General features: G+C 38.8%; 1 protein-coding gene across 1 annotated transcript in view; it reads right to left on the reverse strand.

The window, feature by feature from the left end:
- The window catches only part of LOC124776933 (PITH domain-containing protein GA19395), a 72,169-nt gene that overhangs the window by 29,847 nt on the left and 15,779 nt on the right, over positions 1-26,543 (reverse strand). Inside the window, exon 3 of the mRNA XM_047252152.1 lies at positions 21,414-21,491. Coding sequence (XP_047108108.1) covers positions 21,414-21,491 — 78 coding nt within the window. The remainder of the gene's footprint in view (positions 1-21,413; positions 21,492-26,543) is intronic.

The following is a 26,543-nucleotide window of genomic DNA, read 5'->3' on the forward strand; positions in this document are numbered from 1 at the left end:
ATCGCCTATATGTGGTTTAATTTCATCACTGAATCTAAGTGTTGTTGAACTCCATAAGATATGTCTTACTGGTGGTAATGTTTATAAAAATAGGAAGAGAGTAGATTGTTATTCACCACACAGAGGAGGCATTGCAATGCAGACAGGCACAATGAAAAGCCTACTAAACATTTAAGCTTTCAGACAAAACATCCTTCTTCCGAAATAGAAAATAGAAAACAAACACACACACACACACACACACATTCATGTGAGCACAACTCTCCAACTACAGCAGACTGTGCCTGTGTCGGACTTGCGCAGCAATCTGGGTGGTTGGTCGATGGTAAGGGGGAGGCATGGGGGTCATCAGTGGGAGGGACAGCACTTCAGGGGTGAGGGAAGATGTTCATCAGGGTTGCTAGTCAAACTTGGAGGGTGGAAGAAAAAAGGGGGGAGGGGGGGTGTCCCCCCCTGAGAATTCCTGGTATGGGGAGGAAGCTGGCGTCATAAAAAGCTCCTGATAAGTTAATGGTGAGTGGGGGGGTGGGGGGGGAGGAGCATACCTCAATAATGACTTCTCTTTCCTCTCAGCTGGGATAGACTAGCTGCAAACAGTATTTACCAACGGTATTTAAACATTAATAATTTATGTGGAACAATATTCATATAACTAACACACTTTTTTTATAAAGTATTTTAAAATGTGTGATTTATAAAACTCAATAAAATTACATTTCAATGCTAGGTTAAGAACATATAATTCCCTGAGATTTTAAGAAATTCCTGAAATTCTTAAAATTCCTCAAGTTTTCCCAGGTATTCCCAAGTTTTTGCAGAAGAATCACCACATGTTCTGCTTTTGTGTGAAGGTGCAAAAACATAGTGGGGACATAATGGACTGCTAGGTGCACAGTTGAGAGGCTATGAGTCAAAGAGGGGGTGGGGAGGGGTGGAGAAGGATGGGGGGAGGGAGAGGAGAGATGGAAAGAAAGGGAAAAGACTGTAAACGTGTTGGGGGAATGTGTAGTGATAGAGTGGAAGCAGGTAACGTGATATATATGTACGGGAAAGACAGGGAGTAGTGAAGTTTGAGGCCAAGGGGATTATGGGAACAAAAATTTTGTTGTAGGTAGAGTTCCCACCTGTGTAATTCAGAAAAGGTGGTGGTGATAGGAAGGATCTAGATGGCGCAGGCTGTAAAGCAATTACTGAAGTTCTTAGTTCGGTGATTTTGGGAGAGGGGCCTAAACAGTGAGGTCATCAGTCCCATTGGATTAGGGAAGTATGGGGAAGGAAGTCGGCCATACCCTTTCAAATGAACCATCCCGGCACTGGGCTGAAACGATTTAGGGAAATCACGGACAGCCTAAATCAGGACAGCCAGATATGGGTTTTACCCGACGTCCTCACAAACGCGAGTGCAAAGTGTGCTAACCACTGCACCAACTCACTCAGTAACCACTCAAGTGAAGCACATCGTCAGCATGTTCAGCCACTGGGTGGTCCAGCTGTCTCTTGGCCACAGTTTGACAGTGATCATTCATGCAAACAGACAACTTGTTAGTTGTCATGTCCACATAGAAAGCAGTACAGTGGTTGCCATTTAGTTTGTAGATCACACAACTGCTTTTGCAGGCAGCCCTGTGGTAGGTGCCTGGAGAGACAAATCACAGCAAATCTGTTTCTGAACAAGGTCTCTGAAGTATAATTTCAGTATGTGAAGGCCTTGGTGAGACCCTTGGCTTATTTGGAAGGGGACTGCTCTTCACTATAGATGCAATGACCACAGTTGACTAGGATCTATGGAAGGAACTTCTTGGTATGGGACTGGTAGTAGCTGTCAAATTGGAGGTACTGCTGATAGTTGGTAGGTTTGATGAGGATGGAGATACTGATTTAGTATGTGGATCAAGATACTGATTTAGCCATCTCTGAGGCTTGTTGGGTTGAGGAGAATAAGGTAAAGCAACTTGAGAAGAAGCTATTGAGATACTGGAGGAATGGACCTTCAGTCCATATCACAAAGATGAATCTGAACTAGGTGAGGGGTTTAGGATTCTGGTGGTTAGAAAGGACTCCTCTTGATGGTCCATGAAAGGTTGGCAAAGGATGGTGCCAGGTAGGTGCACACTGCTGCACCACAGACATTTCTGTAGGTGGTGGATTCAAAGGAGAAGTAATTGTGGATGGTGACCTGGAACGCAGTTGTAGGTTTGGAGTCAGTTGGGGAAGGAGGAAAGGGAAGGAAGAGAGAAGGAACAGAGAGAAGGAGAGAAGACTATATAGACACAATAATACCTTCACTTTGACAGCTAGTACCCATTCCACACCACGAAGTCCCTTGCTTACAACCCAGCCACCTGTGGTCAACACACCAGTAATGAGGAGAAGTTCCTCTCCAAGCATGAAAAGAGTCTCACTGAGGTCTTCACAGGTTGAATTACACTCCCAACCTCGTACAGAAAAGGATTTCTCGTGCCTTTCCTTTCCAGTCACCCACCACCTCCCGAAGTCCCAACATCTGACCACAAAGGAGCATTTCCCTCATGACTCAATACCACTCAGAACTGGGGCAAGTGAATCACATTGTCTACCAGGGTCTTGACTAGCTAACATTGTGCCCTGAAATGAGGTATATCATACCCATTATCCTCTCCACCCCTCCCACAGTGGTATTCTGCCACCCCAAACTGTAGCCAGGAGACAGCTGGACCACCCAGTGCTGAACATGTTGATGATGTGCTTCACTGCAGTGACTGCTTCACAGCCTGTGCCATCTGGATCCTTCCTTACCACCATCAGCTTTTCTGATTTTCACAGATAGGAACTCTCTCTACAACATATTCTTAGTTCTCTTAGTTCCCTTGGCCTCAACCTTCCCTAGTCCCTGGGTTTCCCTTATGTATCCATCCCCTTCCTTGCTTCCACTCCAGCACTACACATTCCACCAGCATATATCCAGTCCTTTCCCCTTCTCTATGCCTCTCCTCTCCCCTCTCCCATTTGCCTCTCCCCCCTCTTCCCAAATTGTTGCCTCCCTGCTCTGCAACTAGCAGCCTAACCTGTCCTCACCATGTCCCTGCTCATTCCCACATGCAGAACTACACCTTCCCCTCAGCACTACCCTGCAATCCCTTCCAATTTCCACCCCATGCTACCTCCCTACCCTCCCCAAACCACTCCACATTGCTGCGCATGTCCGACACATACACAGTCTGCAGTCAGGCCCCCATGGCTGCAGACAGTAGCAATGTGTGTGTAAGATGTGACTGCTTGAGCGCGTACGTACGTATGCGCGCGTGTGTGTGTGTGTGTGTGTGTGTGTGTGTGTGTGTGTGTGTGTGTGTGTTCTAGTTCAGAAGAAAGACTCTTTTTTCCTGAAAACTTAAATGTTTAGCAGCCTCTTTGTTGTGCCTGTCTGCAACTCAATGTGTGCTCTATGTGGTGAGCAGCAGTCTATACTGTCATATTCATCCTGGACTTTCCACTATTTAGTGCTTACTTTTAGGTGCCTTTCATTGAAGTACTGCACAATTTCATTGGTCACATTATTACTGTGAGCATTTAGTTCATTAAATGATTCCTTTTTACACATGATTGATATTTCATCTGCTTACAGAACTACTCTGTAACTTAAAGAGCAATATTTAATGTCATTTACATAAATCAAAAACAAAAAATCATCCAATACTGAGCCCTGTGGTGCCCCATATTTAATATCAATGTTTTCAGAGTTGTGAACACTACTTTCAGTTTTAAGCAGTACAAAGTGTTTTTGGTCACTGAATTAATTAGGTCATAAGCTGTGCCTCTTATACCAGTATTCCATAGTTTATCCAATAGGATAGTAATGTTCATGTAGTCAAAAGATTTCCCAAGTTTTAGGTATATAAATGTAACATGAATTTTGTTCTTGATGCCACTAATATTTCTTCAGTTAACTGAGTTGCTGCTATGATAGTTGATTTACATTTTTTAAATCCCTTTTGATTTTCAAACATTAGATTGAGTTTGTAGAGAAACTTTATAATTCTATTATTTATGACTTTTTCTACTATTTTGGAAGAGACAGGATATATTGAGACTGGTCTGTAGTTTTCTATTTTGTATTCATCATCTTTTCTAAAGATTGTTCTTACATGGGCTACTTTTAGTCTGTCTGGGAAGGTACCTCATTCTGTTGTATTATTTATTATTGAAGACAGAGACACAGACACACTATGTGTATACACTTTTAATACACTAAAATTGAGGCCATCATGCCCTGCAGAACTGCTGGCTTTTACAGAGCCAAAGATATTCATTATACCTTTGCAGTTTGTGGAGGGTTAGATATATGCTATGCAAAGATATATTGCCTTTAAAATTTTACTGCAGGGTTTTTTTGTCACTGACAGCTTTCCCCACCGAAGGAAAGTATTCACTGCAGATGCTTGCAATTTCAAGTTGGTCTTTAATGTACATCTCATTGTGGTTAATATTAAAAGATTTGTCTCTGCATGTTCTAAAACTGTCACTTCCCGGACACCAGCAGCAACACTGTGTGAAGCTTGACACTTGTTTGCAACATAATTGCTCCTGGTCTGTAATAACAAATTTTTATAGCACTCCTTAAAAGTTTGAAGGCTTCCTTAAACTCGAGATTTCGTACAACAATTGCACTACAGAGTAACTAATGTCCCCCTCACTTCAATGGCACTATTATTAATCCAAATAGTTTTGTTTATATTTTTTGCATGTTTAACTTTTGTACCTAAAACTGGGCATGTGCCATCAAAACAGTAGTAGCGGTAGGCAGCAAAGCTGTTGTACAAAATTTATCATTGTCAAACCATGGTGCGTGTGCTAATATAGTTTGTTGTTGTTATCATTATGCATAAAAATATCAGGAAAATAAAAAAAAGTGGAAGAGTTTTGAAGCTTTCAATAGCAATAGTTAGTGAGAAATTTGGCTTTTGTCTGCCTGGTCACTATATAACCACTTGGACAGATAATCTTACAGTAAGTTGTTACAAATTAGATGTATATTCACGTAGATCCAAAATGGATATAAAGAGGTAGTTGTCATTTTCAGAAAAAATTACAAAGAAATTGGGCATGTGCAAATAAGACTTGCACACTGTCGGTTCCGTACAAACTTAATTATGTATATAGATAGTTCATCCATCCCAGGAATCCATACTCTTGGCCCTTTTTGCGTGTTATCAGTGTTGATACTGGCAAGATACAGGTCCCGGGAAGTCCACGACTGTCCCAAAATTTCTACAGTAGTTCCTGAGACTAACTCACAAGGGGAGGCCGCCAATTGTGAAATTCAGATTCGATTCATACTGCGCATAATAAAAGCTAATGGCCAGAGGTGTAATGTGGCAAAGCACCAAGATGCACTTCTCAGCCATTGTCGAGAAAATCGACAGTTAAAAGAAACCGTTGCGGTGAAATACTCTCTACGATTAATAATTTTCTACAGCGTCGTGGCGCAGCGGTAAGTGCTCGGGTTCGTAATTCGAAGGTCGCCGGATCGAATCTTGCGCCATGCAACCCTTTTTTTTAGTATTTGTTTTTTGTAATTCAAATTTATATATATATATATATATATAAACAAAGATGAGGTGACTTACCGAACGAAAGCGCTGGCAGGTCGATAGACACACAAACAAACACAAACATACACACAGAATTCAAGCTTTCGCAACAAACTGTTGCCTCATCAGGAAAGAGGGAAGGAGAGGGGAAGACGAAAGGAAGTGGGTTTTAAGGGACACATATCCATCCACACATACAGACACAAGCCATTAAACCTGTGGGAAGCGGCTAAAAATTATAAGTGATGTGGGAAAAACGGAAATGGAAATAAAGCGAAAGTTATTAGAACTGGCCGAAATGGTTGTTTAAAAGGTGAAAGGAGCTGTTTGTGAACTAGAAACGGTGGATATTATAGCGGCGGTAGTGCTGAAAGCGGCAAAAATAAATTTTTTTGGTTATGGTTTGGAAGTGGGTTACGTATTATTTAGTATATATATATATATAAAAACAAAGATGGGGTGACTTACCGAACAAAAGCGCTGGCAGGTCGATAGACACACAAACAAACACAAACATACACACAAAATTCAAGCTTTCGCAACAAACTGTTGCCTCATCAGGAAAGAGGGAAGGAGAGGGGAAGACGAAAGGAAGTGGGTTTTAAGGGAGAGGGTAAGGAGTCATTCCAATCCCGGGAGCGGAAAGACTTACCTTAGGGGGAAAAAAGGACAGGTATACACTCGCACACACGCACATATCCATCCACACATACAGACACAAGCAGACATATTTAAATATGTCTGCTTGTGTCTGTATGTGTGGATGGATATGTGCGTGTGTGCGAGTGTATACCTGTCCTTTTTTCCCCCTAAGGTAAGTCTTTCCGCTCCCGGGATTGGAATGACTCCTTACCCTCTCCCTTAAAACCCACTTCCTTTCGTCTTCCCCTCTCCTTCCCTCTTTCCTGATGAGGCAACAGTTTGTTGCGAAAGCTTGAATTTTGTGTGTATGTTTGTGTTTGTTTGTGTGTCTATCGACCTGCCAGCGCTTTTGTTCGGTAAGTCACCCCATCTTTGTTTTTATATATAATTTTTCCCACGTGGAATGTTTCCTTCCATTATATTGATATCATTAGTATATATATAGGTGGGATAAAATAGTATAGCAGATTACGGTAAAAAGGAGAAGGTGAATACAAAGTGAAACTACTGGCAAAAACAGAAAGAGGAAAATAAGACGACAGAAAAGATTTCGAAATGCAACAGTGACAATAACAAACGTAATTGTTGGATTCAAATTAATGATATCAATATAATAGAAGGAAACATTCCACGTGGGAAAAATTATATATAAAAACAAAGATGAGGTGACTTACCGAACGAAAGCGCTGCTCTGCTCCGATGATGAGATGAAAGGTGAGATTCCGCTGTTCCTGAAGGACTTGGTTGTGAGCTGGTATGACGTGGGAATTGAAAAACTGCACAATATCTTCAAAAATGCATCAACCAAGATGGTGCCTATGTGGAAATAAAAAGCATTTTCAACCCTTGAAATAGGTAACTATTATACGGAGGGCTATCTTTTGAGAGGCCAGACAAACGTGTGGTTCCTGAAGAGGGGCAGCAGCCTTTTCAGTAGTTGCAAGGGCAACAGTCTGGATGATGACAGATCTGGCCTTGTAACATTAACCAAAACGGCCTTGCTGTGCTGGTACTGCGAACGGCTGAAAGCAAGGGGAAACTACAGCTGTAATTTTCCCCAAGGGCATGCAGCTTTACTGTGTGGTTAAACAATGATGGCGTCCTCTTGGGTAAAATATTCCAGAGGTACAATAGTCCCCCATTCAGATCTCTGGGCTTGTGTCTGTATATGTGAGGATGGATATGTGTGTGTGTGTGTGTGTATACCCGTCCTTTTTTCCCCCTAAGGTAAGTCTTTCCACTCCCGGGATTGGAATGACTCCTTACCCTCTCCCTTAAAACCCACATCTTTCGTCTTTCCCTCTCCTTCCCTCTTTCCTGATGAGGCAACAGTTTGTTGCGAAAGCTTGAATTTTGTGTGTATGTTTGTGTGTCTGTCTACCTGCCAGCACTTTCATTTGGTAAGTCACATCATCTTTGTTTTTAGATACATTTTTCCTACGTGGAATGTTTCCCTCTATTATATATATATATATATAAAAACAAAGATGAGGTGACTTACCAAACGAAAGTGCTGGCAGGTCGATAGACACACAAACAAACACAAACATACACACAAAATTCAAGCTTTCGCAACAAACTGTTGCCTCATCAGGAAAGAGGGAAGGAGAGGGAAAGACGAAAGATGTGGGTTTTAAGGGAGAGGGTAAGGAGTCATTCCAATCCCGGGAGTGGAAAGACTTACCTTAGGGGGAAAAAAGGACGGGTATACACACAAACACATATCCATCCTCACATATACAGACACAAGCCCAGAGATCCGAATGGGGGACTATTGTACCTCTGGAATATTTTACCCAAGAGGACGCCATCATTGTTTAACCACACAGTAAAGCTGCATGCCCTTGGGGAAAATTACAGCTGTAGTTTCCCCTTGCTTTCAGCCGTTCGCAGTACCAGCACAGCAAGGCCGTTTTGGTTAATGTTACAAGGCCAGATCTGTCATCATCCAGACTGTTGCCCTTGCAACTACTGAAAAGGCTGCTGCCCCTCTTCAGGAACCACACGTTTGTCTGGCCTCTCAAAAGATAGCCCTCCGTATAATAGTTACCTATTTCAAGGGTTGAAAATGCTTTTTATTTCCACATAGGCACCATCTTGGTTGATGCATTTTTGAAGATATTGTGCAGTTTTTCAATTCCCACGTCATACCAGCTCACAACCAAGTCCTTCAGGAACAGCGGAATCTCACCTTTCATCTCATCATCGGAGCAGAGCCAGAATCCATTTAAATCTTACTTCAACTCAGGGAACAGCTGGTAGTTTCTCAGTGTCAAGTCAGGAGTCTATGGCGAGGGAGTGACAACGTTCCAACCAATGTTTTGATGGAGATCGACAGTTTAACGGGCAACATGTGGGCATATGTTGTTGTGGAGAATGCTTACGCAAGGGCTAACTAACCATTGAACTAACTAATTGCAAACTAACCATTGAACTAACTAATTGCAAACTAACCATTGAACAAACTAATTGCAAACTAACCATTGAACTAACTAATTGCAAACTAACCAACCACTGATCAATCAGTCCACAGGTGTTCTGCCAGTTCATAATGTCCAACGGGCACAATATTTCAGCAATGAGACATGTCACCTTCATCAAGTGTGCTGATGAACCGAACTCCTGAGGGCACACAGCCGTCTAATATCCCCTGTCCCCATCAGCCACTCTGTCCAAGGTCTGTGCTCACACGTCAGCAGATGTGGAGACACTAGCATCAGCATCTGTGAAGGCATAAATGTAAGTTCTCTGTCCGCCCTATTCGCCAGATCATTTTGTTTGCTGAGAGTCTTCTTAATCAAACTTAGTCCTGCCAGCAGATATTAGTCAGCCACACACCCTCAGTAACTCAGTTTGCCAGCATGCCAGGCAATGGCAACATGACCGATCATCAATATATTTGCCTGTTGGACACTATGAACCGGCAGTAGACTCGTGAGCTATTCAATCAAAAAATATGCCAAAGAAACTGAAGAATCTAACCAACCACTGAATTTACTATGCAGACTAAGGGTTCTAAAACTGTAAGAGAAAAAATAGTGGGGTATGCTATACTATGACCTAAAACCCATCATAAAGAACAGTATAAACATCTCCACTAAGCTACAATATGTACTACCAAAGCTCCAGTCACAATTAAAGCATTGCAGTGTACAAAAGATAGCTATGTGTCAGAGATTATTATTTCATTGCCAGACAAAGCCTACTGAAACATTTCACATTCACAATTGAAACATTTCTACAGACACACAATAAATATTGCCCACAAGGGAGAGAATGTTGGAGGAGAGGTAAAGTGTAGACTTCCTGTGTGCAAAAGCTCACTAGAATACAGAATTGATAACATTATTAAACAAGCTGCCATTATTGGTATTATTACTCACATTTCACACATGATAACATGACAATAATAGAAAAAAAGCCATAACAAAATGGAAAGATAAATGAACAATAACAACTAAAGAGTTGTATGGACACATTCAACCTAATGTTACAAGAATCCCATGGTTCCACAATGTTCTGGGGATTGTGGGCACAAAACACAGACACATTTAAACTGTATAAAATGGTTGTAAGAATAAAAATTAGAAGCAGTAGTCAGAGTCACTGTAGAGAATTATCTAAAAAACTGGGTATCCTTACTGCACCAAGTGAGTACATCTATCAGTCTATTGTGCTTATCCATTACTAAGTATTTCACTAATAGATCTATATATAATTATGGGACAAGAGCCATTTTGGACTTACATTTACCCAGGAAAAACAAATAAAAAACTCAAAACAGCAAAACTCAAAAATAATAAATTGCCCAAGCAGATGAAAAAGATCACCAAAAAAATCAGTTTGAAAAGGGTAATATTCTTCATAAGTAATGCATATCACATATTTAAAGATTACCTGAAGCACTCAGAATAGTGATTAATAACAAAAGAGCATAACTACAACAGCCAGTCACATTACAATACATGATAACAATGTAATTCTTTTGCAAGAAAATCATGTGCCAAGATCAATCATGCAAGACAGTTATGTCTTGTCATTCTCCTGAGCTCAACATCTCACTCATTATACAGGGACACTGAATCAGTTTTTCATGCGGACACAGAAGAGTACATGAAGTCGTGGATGGGTCACAGTTGCATGTTAACATTCAGTTTTTCAGTTTTCTGAGCAAACTGAAGTCAGTGCAAGGGACTTAGCAGCATGTTCATGGTCCAGAAGTCACCAGCAAGTGTTCTTCATGTGAGGAATAATGAAATGCAAAACTATTTTTCTTACTACAAGTTTCTGTAGCAAACTGTTTGTAAATCAAAAGAACACTGTATAATAAGAGCCAACCGAATGAGACAGTGCAGTTGTTAAAGAGACTGACCGACCTCATATTTGGGAGGGCAGAATTTGCTCTGTCTGGTCATGCTGATTTAGGTTTTACAAAGTTTTCCTAAATCATTTCAGGCAAATGTCAAGATGGTTTCTTCATCAAGGTCACTGCCAGCTTCCTGTCTTATCATAAAAGCACACCGATGTATCCAGTGTGGATGTATATTTTGAGCTATTTATTTTCATTGAATGATGATGACAAATCCTGTATCATTGTGAGATGATCCCTGGATCAATAAATACATAAACAGCAGGAAGATTATAACATCAATAATCAGTATGCAAGTCAATCATGGCGCTTTCCCATTTCACCTTAATTCACTGAAAATAAATGACACCAGTTTCTGTGACAGCAAAAATAGTCATTTGGAGATTTAAATCAAATTTTCTGCATTAATCGACTGTTTCATTAGTCCTCAGTGGAATGTTTTATACATAACAAAGGAAAAAACACACACCACAGGTGTAATATTCTACAGTATTCATTATTTTACAAACTGGTTTTCAGCTGTTACTTCACTCTCAGGTACAAACATAAATGTGTGTGACTATGAAATTTTTGTGCGTTTAAAGATTTTAAAATAATTCACCTAGATAACATCTAAGTTGGTTGCCAAAGATAACATTGTTAATGTCTGATTTAGGATGAAAATGAGAGGGAATTACTATAGTGAAAATGTAATGTGGAACTATTTGGCTTAGATAAAATCTGTGACACATTAAATAATTAACTGCATGATAAATTACATACAGTAAATTCTGGTGACATGTTAAAATAATCTTGTTCTTAAAATGTCCAATATTACAAACAGGTAAAATATTACATGTGAGACTGAACAGATAATTGAAACAGCTGTAATTATACAAAGTAAAATTTTGTAATAGGTAAGAGGAACAACAGCAACTGAAGAAAAAGAGGTCATGTGAGAAGCACAATACATACATAGTGTTCTGAATGGAATTATTAGCAGTATCAGAACACCACTTAATCATTCAGTTCAAAGCTTGAGCAAGTGGACACATATACTGTGCTGTAGTATGCTGGACAGCATCATCCTTGTGTGACTGTAGAAGGAAGAAGTATACAGGACAGAGAAAATTTCTATTTGGACTTACAAATTGCAGCTTGCTGTAAATGTAGAAAAATCTAAGTTAATGCAAATGAGTAGGAAAAACAATACTATAATGTCTTAATACAATATTAGCAGTGTTCTGCACAACAGTCACATCAATGAAATATGTATGCATAACTTGAATGAGAATGAGCACAACAGGACAGTGGTAGGGAATGTGAATAGCCAACTTTGGTTTATTACAAAATTTTTAGGAAAGTATACTCATCTACAAAAGAGGCCAAATACAAAGCACTTGAGCAACCCATTCTTGAGTACTGCTCAAATGTTTGGAACCCTCACCAGGTTGGATTGAAGGAAGACATCGAAACAACTCCGAAGCATGCTGCTAAATCTGTTATCAGCAGAGTCAAACAACACATAAGTGTTGCGGGTTGCAGAGATACTTCATGAACTCAAATGGGCAACTTTCTTTTTACAAAACACAATTGCGAAAGTTTAGAGAACAGACATTTGCAGATCGCTGCATGAAAATTCAATTGCTACCAATGTACATTCCACTTAAGGGGATACAGAATCACCTATCCCCGCAATGTTAATATATGCCTACTATAGGGAACATTTTCTCACAAACTACTGGAGACAGAGAGGTAAAAATTTTACTGTATGTGCATTCATATGTTACAACAATACTGAAACAACAGTTTATTGTCAAAGTATTTTCTTACAGAGATATTGTACATTTATTTTTAAGTAAATTTTTTCCATCGCTTTTTACTAGACTATCACCCCTAAGTCTTTTGTAAATCAAGTAATTAAAAAATCGTTGTTTCCGTATGTAATAGGGACCTATGTCACTACGTCATAAAAATTTCAGACTTCTAGGTTGACCAGTACCTGAGATAATGTTCCTAGATGAAGTAAAAAGTAAACTTACGGGAAACGGAGAAAGAAGATTAAAACATTCCTGATCCGTAGCTAATACCCCCTTCACAGTCTTCATAATCATCTTCAAGTCTTCTTTTGGCACCCCTCTGCACCTGTCTTGCTTTTTTCACTAATGTCTTGATTATATTATCAGCATGCCTTAGTCTGTGCTGATCTAAAAAGAACATAGCACGTACTGTACGGGAACCAACACACATACCCAACTTTTGAAGGACCTGGCATTTAGTTATATTTCCAAGATTGAAGGTTGCCACAGCATCATACACACCAAAATGTAGTGTATTAATTCCGACAAACACTGTTTTTGGGAGACGATGCCATATCACACTATTCAAGCACTCGTTGGGGTTCTGCGTTTTTCCGTGAAGACATTTCATCAGAAGACTTCTGTCAGCCAGATCTCTGAAAATGGGCTTTATTTCTGCCATGATGGCTGATGGTAGACTGTGGTGGTGAATGTATTTCTCTCCTGTTGTTAGTCCCCTATTGTATTTACACCAGCTGTTTTCACCTTTGGGGCACAAACCATGTTGTGGATGCTCATCCGTGGATGCGGTGTGGAAATATAAAGCCCATATAGCTCTCCTCATTTCTTCAAGATTGCCTGTATTTTGCCTGATTGCAAGGCCATAGCAGTTCTGAATGTGGTCTATTATGGAATCAGTCAATCTTCCTCTGCCATCCAAGGTTTTCCCATCATCTAGTTTTTTCCCTTTCATAACTGATTTTAACCTTCTCAGCCTGGCACCCATTCTCTTCTGCACATGTCCTATACATTCAAGTTTGCTTATATTTACACTGTTCCCATATGGTTTGCTTTCCAAAACTTCTTTGAATGCTTTAGAGTCACCATCTCCCAGATATTTGACATAGCGAACATTATACCACTGTGAAGAGCGATGAAAAATTTTCTTCACCCCAGCAACCTCCATGCCACCACTACTACCATAGTAATTAGCAATACAGTCATCACTGTGTTCATTTTTCAGCCTGCCTGTGCACCTACAGTATTTAGACATTATTGCAACATCAATAACCTTGCCAGTATCAACACTAGTTGCTGTTACAACACCATTGTTGGAGGTGTGGCCCCTTTTCTGCCACGTGCCATCAAACGCCACTGTGAGGTCCCGACTGCCGTCATTTTCTTCCACTGCTTCTTCCACAGCAACCTGCATTGACTTCTGTGCTACATCTTCAACTGCAGATCCTAGTACATAATTGTAAGCTTCAAACTTTGAAGGTGCACTTGGAAGATTTCGAACACCACATAGCATATCACCAGCTGCTTTGCCCTTACCAATTGCTCGCAATCCATAAACTAACCTAATATTTACACTATAAAGTTCAGTTTTCTTGTATCCATTATTTACAGTTACTGAAACCGAACTTGGAAACTTACAGCTGTATTTACAAACACTGCATATTAAATTAAACTGGGCAGCCAGGCTAACATGGGATTCTACTTTCAGAGAAACGTTTCCATGACATTTTTTGCAGCACAAACTGTTTTCAAGAGCTTCACACAATATATTCGTATCAATGAGTTCAAAAACTTCATTCCCTCTATCAAGTAAATTATATTTCTCTTCCAAATCTCTTAGTTTTTTATGAGAAGCACTGTTTTCATTTGGTGTAAGTTCGTTCGGCAAATCAGTAATAAGTGGATTCACATTTTCCAACAGTGATGATGATGAACTGCTTTGCTTTGCTAATGAATCATTATTTCTTTTCTTTTGCCAGTTCACACGCTTTTTAAATACTTTTGCTTTAGCTCTAGGCATTTTCACTGCGAAAAATGAAGCACTAAATACGAAATAACAACAACTACTTTCTTATATCACACTGTTTACAAAAGAGTCCCGCCACAAAGTCAAAGAGTAACTTGAGGAAACCAGAGAGAAACATTTTCGGGCAACTAGTGTATAAATAGTCGCTGGAAACCGGGATATTTGAATTCATGTCACTTTAAAGGTACTGCCAAAAAGTTCATGGTCAGCCACGAGAGACGTGTATAACTAAAGCGCAATACCCGATCTCACAAATATATAAAAATAAAATAGTTATAATTGTAGTAGAGCTATGTATGATACGTCATTTTAAAGAGGAAACATGGCAGAATATAATACGCCAATAAAAAAAAATTCGATTTTTTAACCCAAAATCCGATTCCGTATCCCCTTAAGGATCATAAAGACAAAATAAGATGAATTAGAGTTTCAATAGAGCCATATAGACAGTTGTTTTCCATCACTCTATTAGATGGTGGAATATGAAATGGAATGACTAGTAGTGCTAAATGGTGCCTCTGCCATAGTCATATAGTGGCTTGCAGAGTAAGTATGTAGATGTAGATATGTTTATTAACTTCCATTATTTTCAGTTAGTTCATTTTCCTCCAATTTTTGATATTATGTAAGATTTTGTGTTGCATCGTGTAACTTTGAAACATATTTTATACACACAACACTACCGGAAACTTCTTACCCAATAGTAAAGACAACTCTTTTGCTTTGGAAAACAGAAGAAAACCTCCATACACTTCTACATAAGTTTCCCAGTCATACTATAATCATTGGTGGAGACTTTAATCATCCAACAATTAATTGGGAAAATTACAGTTTTGTTAGTGGTGGGCATGATAAGACATTCTGTGGAATTTTACTAAATGCTTTGTCTGAAAACTACCTAGAACAAATAGTTAGGAACCCCACACATAATGGAAATACACTGAATCTAATGGCATCAAGTAGACCTGACCTCTTTGAGGTTATTCACATTGAAACTGGTATCAGTGACCATGACACAGTTGTGGCAGCAATGATTGCCAGAGTACAAAGGACAACTAAAACAAGCAGAAAGATAAATGTGTCCAGTAAACATGATAAACATCAGTAGTTATATCTCAATGATGAACTTGAAACTTTCAGCACAGGGCAGGAGCATATAAAGAAACAATGGCTCAAGTTTAAAAGAATAGTTGACCACGAATTTAACAGATATGTACCCAGTAGAATAGTTCATAATGTGAGGGAACCTCCATGGTTTACAGTTACTGTAAAGAGGCTTCTAAAGAAACAGAAATTACTGCATAATAGGTGTAAAAGAAAGTGTAGGTCTATAGATGGAGAGATACTGAATGAAATGCATTTGGCTGTCAAGAAAGCAATGTGTTACAATGCCTTCAATGACTACCACAGAATGACATTTCACAAAATCCAAAGAAATTCTAGTCATATGTAAAAGCTGTTAGTGGCACCAAAGTTAGTGTCCAGTGCTAGTGAATAAGAGAGGAATTAAAATTGAGGATAGCAAAGCAAAAGCTGAAATGCTTAACTCCATTTTCAAATGTTTCTTTACAAAGGGAAACCCACGAGAATTGCCCCAATCCAATCCTCGTATCACTGAAAGGATGAATGAAGTTAAGTATTAGTGGCAGTTATGTTGAGAAACAGTTAAAATCATTAGCATTGAACAGAGTTCTATGCACTGATGGCGTCCCCGTCAGATTCTATACTGAATTTGCAGCTGAGTTAGCCCCTCATCTAACTATAATCTATTGTACATCCCTTGAACAAAGAACCATGCCCAGTTCTTGGAAAAACTCAGTACCACACCTACATTTATTGCCAAAGTACAATCATATGGGGTATCAAGAGAAATCTGTGACTGGATTGGGGGCTTGTTGGTAGGGAGGCCACAGCATTTTATCTTGGATGGAGAGTGATTTTCAGATATAGAAGCAACTTTGGGTGTGCCCCAGGGAAGAGTGTTGGGACACTTGCTGTTCATTTTGTATGTTAATGATCTTGCAGACAGTATTAATAATAAAATCAGGCTTTCTGCAGATGAAGCAGTTATCTATAATGAAGTACTGTCTGAGAGAAGCTGCATAAATATTCAGTCAGATCTTGATAAGGTTTCAACATGGTGCACAGATTGGCAACTTGTAAAATTTTGCCCTTCACAAAGTGAGAAAACATAGTATGCTATGACTATAACATCAATGAGTCACTGCTGGAATTGGCCAACTCATACACACACCTGAGTGTAACTCTTCATAGGGAAATGAAATGGATTACTCACAAAGGTTCATCATGGGCAAAGCAGGTGGTAGACTTTGGTTTATTGGTAGAATACTGGAGAAGAGCAATCAATCTACAAAATAGATTGCTTTGAAATCACTTCAATCTGTGGGAGAGTGTCACAGAGTCAATGAAGGAACTGAATTGGCAGACTCTTGAAGACAGATGTAAACTATTCCGAGAAATTCTGGTACTCAGGTTTCAACAACTGGCTTTAAGTGATCACTCCAGGAATATACAACAACCCCCTATTCATCGATCAAATAGGGATCATGAGGATAAGATTAGAATGATTACAACATCCACAGAGGCATTCAAACAGTCATTCTTCCCACAGTCCATACATGAATGGAACAGGAAGAAACCCTAATAACTGGTACAGTGGGACATACCCTCTGCCATGCACGTCATGGTGGTTTGCAGAGTATAAATGTAGATGTAGAAGAATTGTAATAGTGGCAAATTCTATATAGGCCAGTCTGGTAGGGCAATACCCACCTATTTGAAGGATTGCCATAATAGCTGGAGACGTGAAAAAAGAGACTCTATTTTTGCAAAACACCTGATTAAGGAAGGCCACAATTAAAAGGTGCATTATGAAGTCTTACATTCATGAATGCAGGAAGATGAACTACCTTGAAATAATAGAAATTAATAAACATATGTCCACTTGCCCAAGCTTAGTACTGAATAGTTACACACAGTTTCCCTACTCATCAATTACAACGGCAGATACTGCTAATAATTTCATCCAAACCATTTTGTAACTTAAACCATCCTACTCATGTTGTTGTTGTTGTTGTTGTTGTTGTTGTTGTGGTCTTCAGTCCTGAGACTGGTTTGATGCAGCTCTCCATGCTACTCTATCCTGTGCAAGCTTTTTCATCTCCCAGTACCTACTGCAACCTACATCCTTCTGAATCTGCTTAGTGTATTCATCTCTTGGTCTCCCTCTACGATTTTTACCCTCCACGCTGCCCTCCAATACTAAATTGGTGATCCCTTGATGCCTCAGAACATGTCCTACCAACCGATCCCTTCTTCTAGTCAAGTTGTGCCACAAACTTCTCTTCTCCCCAATCCTATTCAATACTTCCTCATTAGTTATGTGATCTACCCATCTAATCTTCAGCATTCTTCTGTAGCACCACATTTCGACAGCTTCTATTCTCTTCTTGTCCAAACTATTTATCGTCCATGTTTCACTTCCATACATGGCTACACTCCATACAAATACTTTCAGAAATTACTTCCTGACACTTAAATCTATACTCAATGTTAACAAATTTCTCTTCTTCAGAAACACTTTCCTTGCCATTGCCAGTCTAGATTTTATATCCTCTCTACTTCGACCATCATCAGTTTTTTGCTCCCCAAATAGCAAAACTCCTTTACTACTTTAAGTGTCTCATTTCCTAATCTAATTCCCTCAGCATCACCCTACTTAATTCGACTACATTCCATTATCCTTGTTTTGCTTTTGTTGATGTTCATCTTATATCCTCCTTTCAAGACACTGTCCATTCCATTCAACTGCTCTTCCAAGTCCTCTGCTGTCTCTGACAGAATTACAATGTCATCGGCGAACCTCAAAGTTTTTATTTCTTCTCCATGAATTTTAATACCTATTCCGAATTTTTCTTTTGTTTCCTTTACTGCTTGCTCAATATACAGATTGAACAACATCGGGGAGAGGCCACAACCCTGTATTACTCCCTTTCCAACCACTGCTTCCCTTTCATGTCCCTCGACATTTATAACTGCCATCTGGTTTCTGTACAAATTGTGAATAGCCTTTCGCTCCCTGTATTTTATTCCTGCCACCTTTAGAATTCGAAAGAGAGTATTCTAGTCAACATTGTCAAAAGCTTTCTCTAAGTCTACAAATGCTAGAAATGTAGGTTTGCCTTTCCTTAACCTTTCTTCTAAGATAAGTCGTAAGGTCAGTATTGCCTCACGTGTTCCAGTGTTGCTACGGAATCCAAACTGATCTTCCCCGAGGTCGGCTTCTACTAGTTTTTCCATTCGTCTGTAAAGAATTCGTGTTAGTATTTTGCAGCTGTGACTTATTAAACTGATAGTTCGGTAATTTTCACATCTGTCAACACCTGCTTTCTTTGGGATTGGAATTATTATATTCTTCTTGAAGTCTGAGGGTACTTCGCCTGTTTCATACATCTTGCTCACCAGATGGTAGAGTTTTGTCAGGACTGGCTCTCCCAAGGCTGTCAGTAGTTCCAATGGAATATTGTCTACTCCTGGGGCCTTGTTTCGACTCAGGTCTTTCAGTGCTCTGTCAAACTCTTCATGCAGTATCATATCTCCCATTTCATCTTCATCTACATCCTCTTCCATTTCCATAATATTGTCCTCAAGTACATCGCCCTTGTATAGACCCTATCTATACTCCTTCCACCTTTCTGCTTTCCCTTCTTTGCTTAGAACTGGGTTTCCATCTGAGCTCTTGATATTCGTACAAGTCGTTCTCTTATCTCCAAAGGTCTCTTTAATTTTCCTGTAGGCAGTATCTATCTTATCCCTAGTGAGATAGGCCTCTACATCCTTACATTTGTCCTCTAGCCATCCCTGCTTAGCCATTTTGCACTTCCTGTCGATCTCATTTTTGAGACGTTTGTATTCCTTTTTGCCTGCTTCATTTACTGCATTTTTATATTTTCTCCTTTCATCAATTAAATTCAATATTTCTTCTGTTACCCAAGGATTTCTACTAGCCCTCGTCTTTTTACCTACTTGATCCTCTGCTACCTTCGCTACTTCATCCCTCAAAGCTACCCATTCTTCTTCTACTGTATTTATTTCCCCCATTCCTGTCAATTGCTCCCTTATGCTCTCCCTGAATCTCTGTACAACCTCTGGTTCTTTTAGTTTATCCAGGTCCCATCTCCTTAAATTCCCACCCCTTTTGCAGTTTCTTCAGTTTTAATCTACAGGTCATAACCAATAGATTGTGGTCAGAGTCCACATCTGCCCCTGGAAATGTCTTACAATTTAAAACCTGGTTCCTAAATCTCTGTCTTACCATTATATAATCTATCTGATACCTTTTAGTATCTCCAGGGTTCTTCCATGTATACAACCTTCTTTCATGATTCTTAAACCAAGTGTTAGCTATGATTATGTTGTGCTCTGTGCAAAATTCTACCAGGCGGATTCCTCTTTCATTTCTGTCCCCCAATCCATATTCACCTACTATGTTTCCTTCTCTCCCTTTTCCTACTCTCGAATTCCAGTCACCCATGACTATTAAATTTTCGTCCCCCTTCACAATCTGAATAATTTCTTTTATTTCATCATACATTTCTTCAATTTCTTCGTCATCTGCAGAGCTAGTTGGCATATAAACTTGTACCACGGTAGTACTCGTATGCCACATTTTTCCTTTATTTCAATTACTGCAGTTTCAGATGCCCTGTTAAGAAATTTTGTTTTGTACAATTACAGTTGTTTCACTAAGCTGCTTAGTCTCTCTTGTAGCATTTTACCTGTTTGTAATACAGACCTGCTAAGGACAATATTACCTTGTTCAGTTAACTCCTTGACTATGCCACTGAAGAACATGCCTGTACTGTTCCCCTTATTTTTCTCCTCAGAACATTTGTTGTAATGTGTCGTGTAGTTCGTTATTGAATCTCTTTTTACCTGATGATGACATGACGGCTGATAAGTGATTTGTAAAATAATACAGTTTGTTAAATATTGTAGAATGTTACACCAGTATAGTGTGTTTTCTCATTCATAACAGATTATTCTTTTGCATTAATAAGAAACTGCGTACAGAGAAAATAACCTATAAAAATTGTATATATTGTTCCCCATAGGTGTAAAGTGAGTTCCAGAACAATCCAGATCAAAGGTCTAGATGACTATTTTATTATTCCTACTACAGATCTGACAAAAAGTTAATGTTTCTTCTGTCCTTTTTCGAAGAGATTGCTATTTAATTGCCAAAAATGAATTCATCTCCCTTGATTATCACCACCTCTAGTTCCATGCACTACCTGTCAGACGATACTACAAGACCACTGCATACTGTGGACTAAGAAGACAGCAAAACCAAACAATCAACACTGGTTCCAGAATGAAATTCTCACTCTGCAGTGGAGTGTGTGCTGATATTAAACTTTGTGGAAGACTGAAAATTTGTGCCAGACCACGACTCAAAGTCAGAACCATTGCCTTTCATGGGCAAGTGCTCTACCGACTGAGCTACCCAAGCACAGCCCCCGACCTGTCCTCACAGCTTTACATCCACCAGTCCTGAGTTAAGAGTCTCAATTTGGCATACAGTTTTAATCTGCCACAAAGTTTCTAATCAACACTTGCGTTCATACTGTATGCTCATATCAAAGCACAGTTATACAGTTTCATTGATCAGACTTTTTGCTTCAGTTGGGGTGATGTGTTAATTCACACATAGTATTCAATACCATTTTTTTAACTGTTGCAGTTATCTTTGATTGTACTTAATTAAGTGTCAAAGTGAGGTTGTCAGCACTACTGCTGGTTAACTGAGCAACATAGACTTTACTATGTGTGTGTGTCTCTTTGTGTCTTAGTTTTTCAACATGTGATTTACAAATCTGAAATAAAACATAAGATACAGACAAGTGTAGTCTCTTCTTTCAGCCTAAAACTATCATAAATATTACATTAATAACAAATAGTTTGTTGTATTAAAAAAATCACAAATATCTTACATTCTCAGTCGTGAAGGATGCATGTCTTGTTCTCCTCCAATAACAATCACTCCCTTCAGTTTTACATTTCCTGTAAACCTGCAAAAAAAAAAAAAATAAATAAATAAATAAATTTGCTATTAACTATGCAGATCTCATGCATATCAACAACTGCAAAACATATTTGTTGGAAATTAATTATAAAACACAATACAAGCACAATTCAGTATTGCATAGAGTTTACCACACCAGCAGAAATAACGCATGTGGGCAAATCAACATATGAAGAAGAATATTCTAATTCTCAGGTGTATATACTGATAAGACCCTTAAATGAAAGTCATTGTAACAGTTCTTCTGAAAAGTCTAAGCTCAGCAATTTTTGTGTTTCAGATAATATCAGATTGTGGAGACAAAAATGTCAATATAATTACTCAGTTTTCTCATTTTGATTCACTAAATTTTTATGGCAATACATTCTGGTGTAAGTCATCACTGAGGGAGAAAGTGTGTTTCACAGAAGTGTAATGCAAATACTACATGGTGTCCACTCTACAGCCCCTTGTAGACAGATCTTTAACAATTCCGCATTTTGTTGTCGACAATCAATTACAATTTGAAAACAAGAGTAATGTTCAGAAACATAACATGAAAACATGATATTTACTATCCATTACTCAGCCTTAGTGTCAAACAGAAAGGCATGAGGCATTCAGCCATAAAAACCTTCAACCACTTACCCAGTGGTGTAAGGAATTTAATACAGACTACAATTAACTTCAAAGGCAAACTGGAATCATATCTGTTTGACACCTCCTTCAACTCCACACAAGAATTTATGAATTTTTAGTAGTAGTAGTAGTAGTAGTAGTAGTACATGTTTTTCAGCTAAAATCTTTTACATACCTGAAACTGGACTCAATACCATTTATGTCAACAGCATAATTTCAACTGCGGATTGCAAAAGAATGTGCAGTTTATGTACATTTTACTCAACGCAACCATTTCAGTCTGACACTTCCATGTTAACAATACCATTAGGTACTGATTGTGTTTCATTTGCATATAAGTCACAGGACTCCTGACACAGCAGGTACCATCATTCACATACAAAGCCATCAAAATGTATCACAAACACAGAAGCAATAGGCATAGTAACAGTCACATGTAACTCAAGATTCCCAGTGACATTTAAATTATTTGAAGGAACAGACACCACGCAGATCCAGCAGCTGTGAGTCACTATATGTAAATAGGGGATCACAGCAATCAGCTGCAGCGGATCATTAAGCGGAATCAGTGGTGATGAGTGGAAATGTATACTGGACCAGGGTTCAAACCTGAGACCTCCTGCTTACTAGGCAGGTGTGGTAACCATTGTGCCATCACAGAGACAGCATTATTTCAACTGCACGGACTATCTCGGTATGCCTCATGGCCAATCCACACTCTCATCGAGCGCCACCTATCTGTTGTCCCAGTGCATTATGCTCCTGTTTGCTACTTAGAGATTCCCACAGGGGGTCAGACGGATTTGTGCATTCGCACTGAAGAAAGTGGATTCACTGCCCAGCTAAGCTTATCAACTATTTTGATGCACAGTGCCCGTTCATTCGAAAGAAGAGACACCACGCAGATCCAGCAGCTGTGTAACACTACATGTAAACTGAACGGGGAACACTGCTATCAGGGACTTCAGATAGGTGGCACTTGATGGGAGTGTTGAGTGGCCATGAGGCATACTGAGATAGTCCATGCAGTTGTGATAACCCTGCCTCTTTGATGGTGCAGTGGTTACCACAACTGCCTAGTAAGCAGGAGATCCCTGGTTCGAATCCTAGTCCAGTACACATTTTTGCTCATTGTCGCTGATTCTGCTTAATGTCCCGCTGCAATTTTAATAAAGAGAACCAGCACCAATTAAAACTTGAAAATGTTCAACAAGCAGTACTGCAAAATTGTTCCTTGTGGTACCAAAAGGCAAAAACCACATGCTATGCACAAAAAATTCAAAATTCCAATAACAAGACATTAATGATTCGTAGAATTTTTAAACAGGAAACAAATACTCAACACGGCAAATTATATTCAACTCCCAGATGACAGTAACAGCAAGACAGATGATATTAAATTCATTCCAAAAATTCCTCCTAAACATTACTGTAAACACAGATCCAGTTTTTGTCTACACCACCACCACACATCAGTTTAGCCAAATCTCTAGCACATGAGATCTCAGAAATTGTAACAACACTAAAAAGAAGTAACTTTTTCGGCTATCATAGTATTTCAACAAAGGTACTAAAATCTTGTGAAAACCTGATACCACAACAGTTGAGTTACGTTTGAAACTAGTCAAAGTGTATTTCCTGAAAGACTGAAGTATGTAAAAGTAACACCAGTTTATAAAAGCAGAACTGAGAGAATGATCTCTAAATATAGTGTCATATCCTTCCTTTCCACATTCTCAAAATTTCTGAGAACATAGACTACAACAGAATATTGACCCAGCTTTCCTAGAATAATTTTCAAACATCTCAGTTGGCCTCCATAAAGGCTTCTTTAAGGAGAAAACAATACTGCAGTCTTAGTGTAGCTATGGGTAGTGATAATGTCAGGTAGTAGCATAACAACTTGGCTGACTTGAAGGATAATGACTGCAAGAGAATGTGGCTGCAACCTTGAAACTAGTATCAAAAAAATAAATAAAACCAATAAATAATAAAAAACAAAAGATAGCTGTGGAAACACTAATTCCACAAAGATATATATCCTACAAACATTTCTCTTAAAAATAAACAAGAACAATTACCCTGCTGTCATTTTCTGCAATTGTGCCACGGCCTTTGTCTAGATCATAAAATTCCACTACGGAAACTAGACTGTATAGCGATAAAGCCATTCCATTTGCAAGGATGAAGGCTTATCTTAACAACAGGAAATAAAGTGTCACATTAGCATTTGACGTAAGAGGAATAAGACAAAACTAAACTCAGAGTGGGCACATATTAAGGTCCAGGGTTTTCCTCACTAGTGTTTCTGATCTCATATATAAATGACGTATTCAAGATCCTGGAGGAGTCTTTCAAAAACTGAAAGTTTGCTGATGTCACGAGTATATTGCATAACTGATGACATGTTGTAGAAATTAGGATCGATTTTGTTATAATACATAAACAAACACCGTCTGGATGACTTCTTTTATTACCAAACACTGGTTTCAATCTGGGCTACAGAACATTGTCATGTCTAGTTGGAATAGTAAAAGAGAGGCAACAATAATAAAAAATGTGAAAGTTTATGATGTAATCACATCCATCAGAAACTGAACAATTAACAAGAAAATATTATAAGAACCAACATGTACCTGATGCCGCCTAGTGCAGTTTGTCAACTAATGTAAAATACAAAGGATGTGGGTGGGGCAAAAAGTTTTAATAGTCATGTGACATGCACATATGTCATAGGCTCGTACATTAAAACAGCTTCAAAAGGATTTCTCCATCACAAAATAAAATAGATAATGAAATTAAGAATTAAAAGACACTATTATTTATGGTGGTATGTGTGGGTTCTTATAATATTTTGTTGTTTATTGTGCAATCTCTGGGTGTAATGGTTGCTAATACTACACTTTTGCAATTTTTTTTAAATTTATTTATTTTTTTTAATTTCTTTTGTTCTTGTTCCTGCTAGACCTGAAGATTATTTGCAGCACAGGTTGAAATCAGCAGTCGGTAATAAAAGAAGTCATCCAGATGTGTTTGTTTATTTATTATAACAAGTTTATTGATAAGAGGTCCAAACAGATCCGTGCCAGACTAAGCAGAATAGTGGAACCAAGTTAAGGCAGATTCAAACCAGAGAGCTTAATTTTTCATGTGCCAAACCTCATATTATGCAATTCAAAGAAAATCAAAATTACTTACGGGGACCAGTAGTGAAGACTGAGGGGCATACACTGGATGAGCTGCAGCATGTGAAATTCTGGGTGCCCTGATGGATAATGAACTGCCATGGGATCGGCACTTGCATAAACTAACCAAAAAGCTCAGTTCTGTCCTCTTTGCACTTAGAAACCTATATCACTGTGTTGACAGTTAAGACAGGATTGCTAGCACACTTGCAGTCAGTACTGTCCTACGGCATAATCTGGGGTAATACAGCCAAGATAAAAAGTATATATTTATTTTATAGAAGTGTGCAACAAGAATATTGTATACAATCAATAACCAAACATCTTGCAGAAGCCTCTTCATGTATCTATGAATTCTTGGACTTAACTGTCATACGTAATGACTCCCTAAAAATATCTGTGATTAATAAGAAAAGTGAATTTAGGATGAACTCTGCAATTCACAATCACAATATGACAGGTAAAAGTAATTTTCTTACAGACCTTGTATCACAGCCTAGGATTCAAAATGGTTTTATACTCAGTTGGGAAATTGAAAATTTCCAAGGAAACAAAAAACAAAGTAAAAGAATACCTGAGTTTCTACTGCTCGTACAGTTTATCTACATCAACAAGACCACTCTGCAATTCACTCTGAAGTGCCTGATAGACGGTTCATCAAACATTTTCGCTTTAATTGTCTACTGTTCCACTCTTGGGCAGAATGCAGGGAAAATATAGATTTATATCTCTCCATGTGACCTTTGATTTCTCTTAGGTGGGCACCAACAAAATGTATTCACTGCAGGAGGAAAAAAGCTGGAGATTGAAATAATGTGAAAAGATGTCACCGCACTGAAAAATGCCTTCGTTTTAATGACAGTCGCCCCAACTTGCATATCATATTTGTGACACTCTCCCCTATATTTCACAACAGTACAAAATGAGTTGTTCTCTAAATTGTTTCAATGTGCCCCATCAGCCCTATCTGGTAAGGAACCCACACCACATAACAACACTACAGCAGAGGACACACAAGCTTAGTGTAGGATGTCTCTTTAGTGGATTTGTTGCAGCTTATAAGTGTTCTGCCAATAAAATGCAGTCTTTGGTTCAACTACATCACAACATTATCTATGTGATCATTCTAATTTAAGTTGTTTATAATCGTTATTCCTAGGTATTTAGTTGAATTGACAGCCCTTACATTTGTGAGATTATTATGTGACAGATCATTAGATTAATTGTTGGGTTCA

This window comes from Schistocerca piceifrons, chromosome 2, assembly GCF_021461385.2.
Source record: "Schistocerca piceifrons isolate TAMUIC-IGC-003096 chromosome 2, iqSchPice1.1, whole genome shotgun sequence".
NCBI lineage: Eukaryota > Metazoa > Arthropoda > Insecta > Orthoptera > Acrididae > Schistocerca > Schistocerca piceifrons.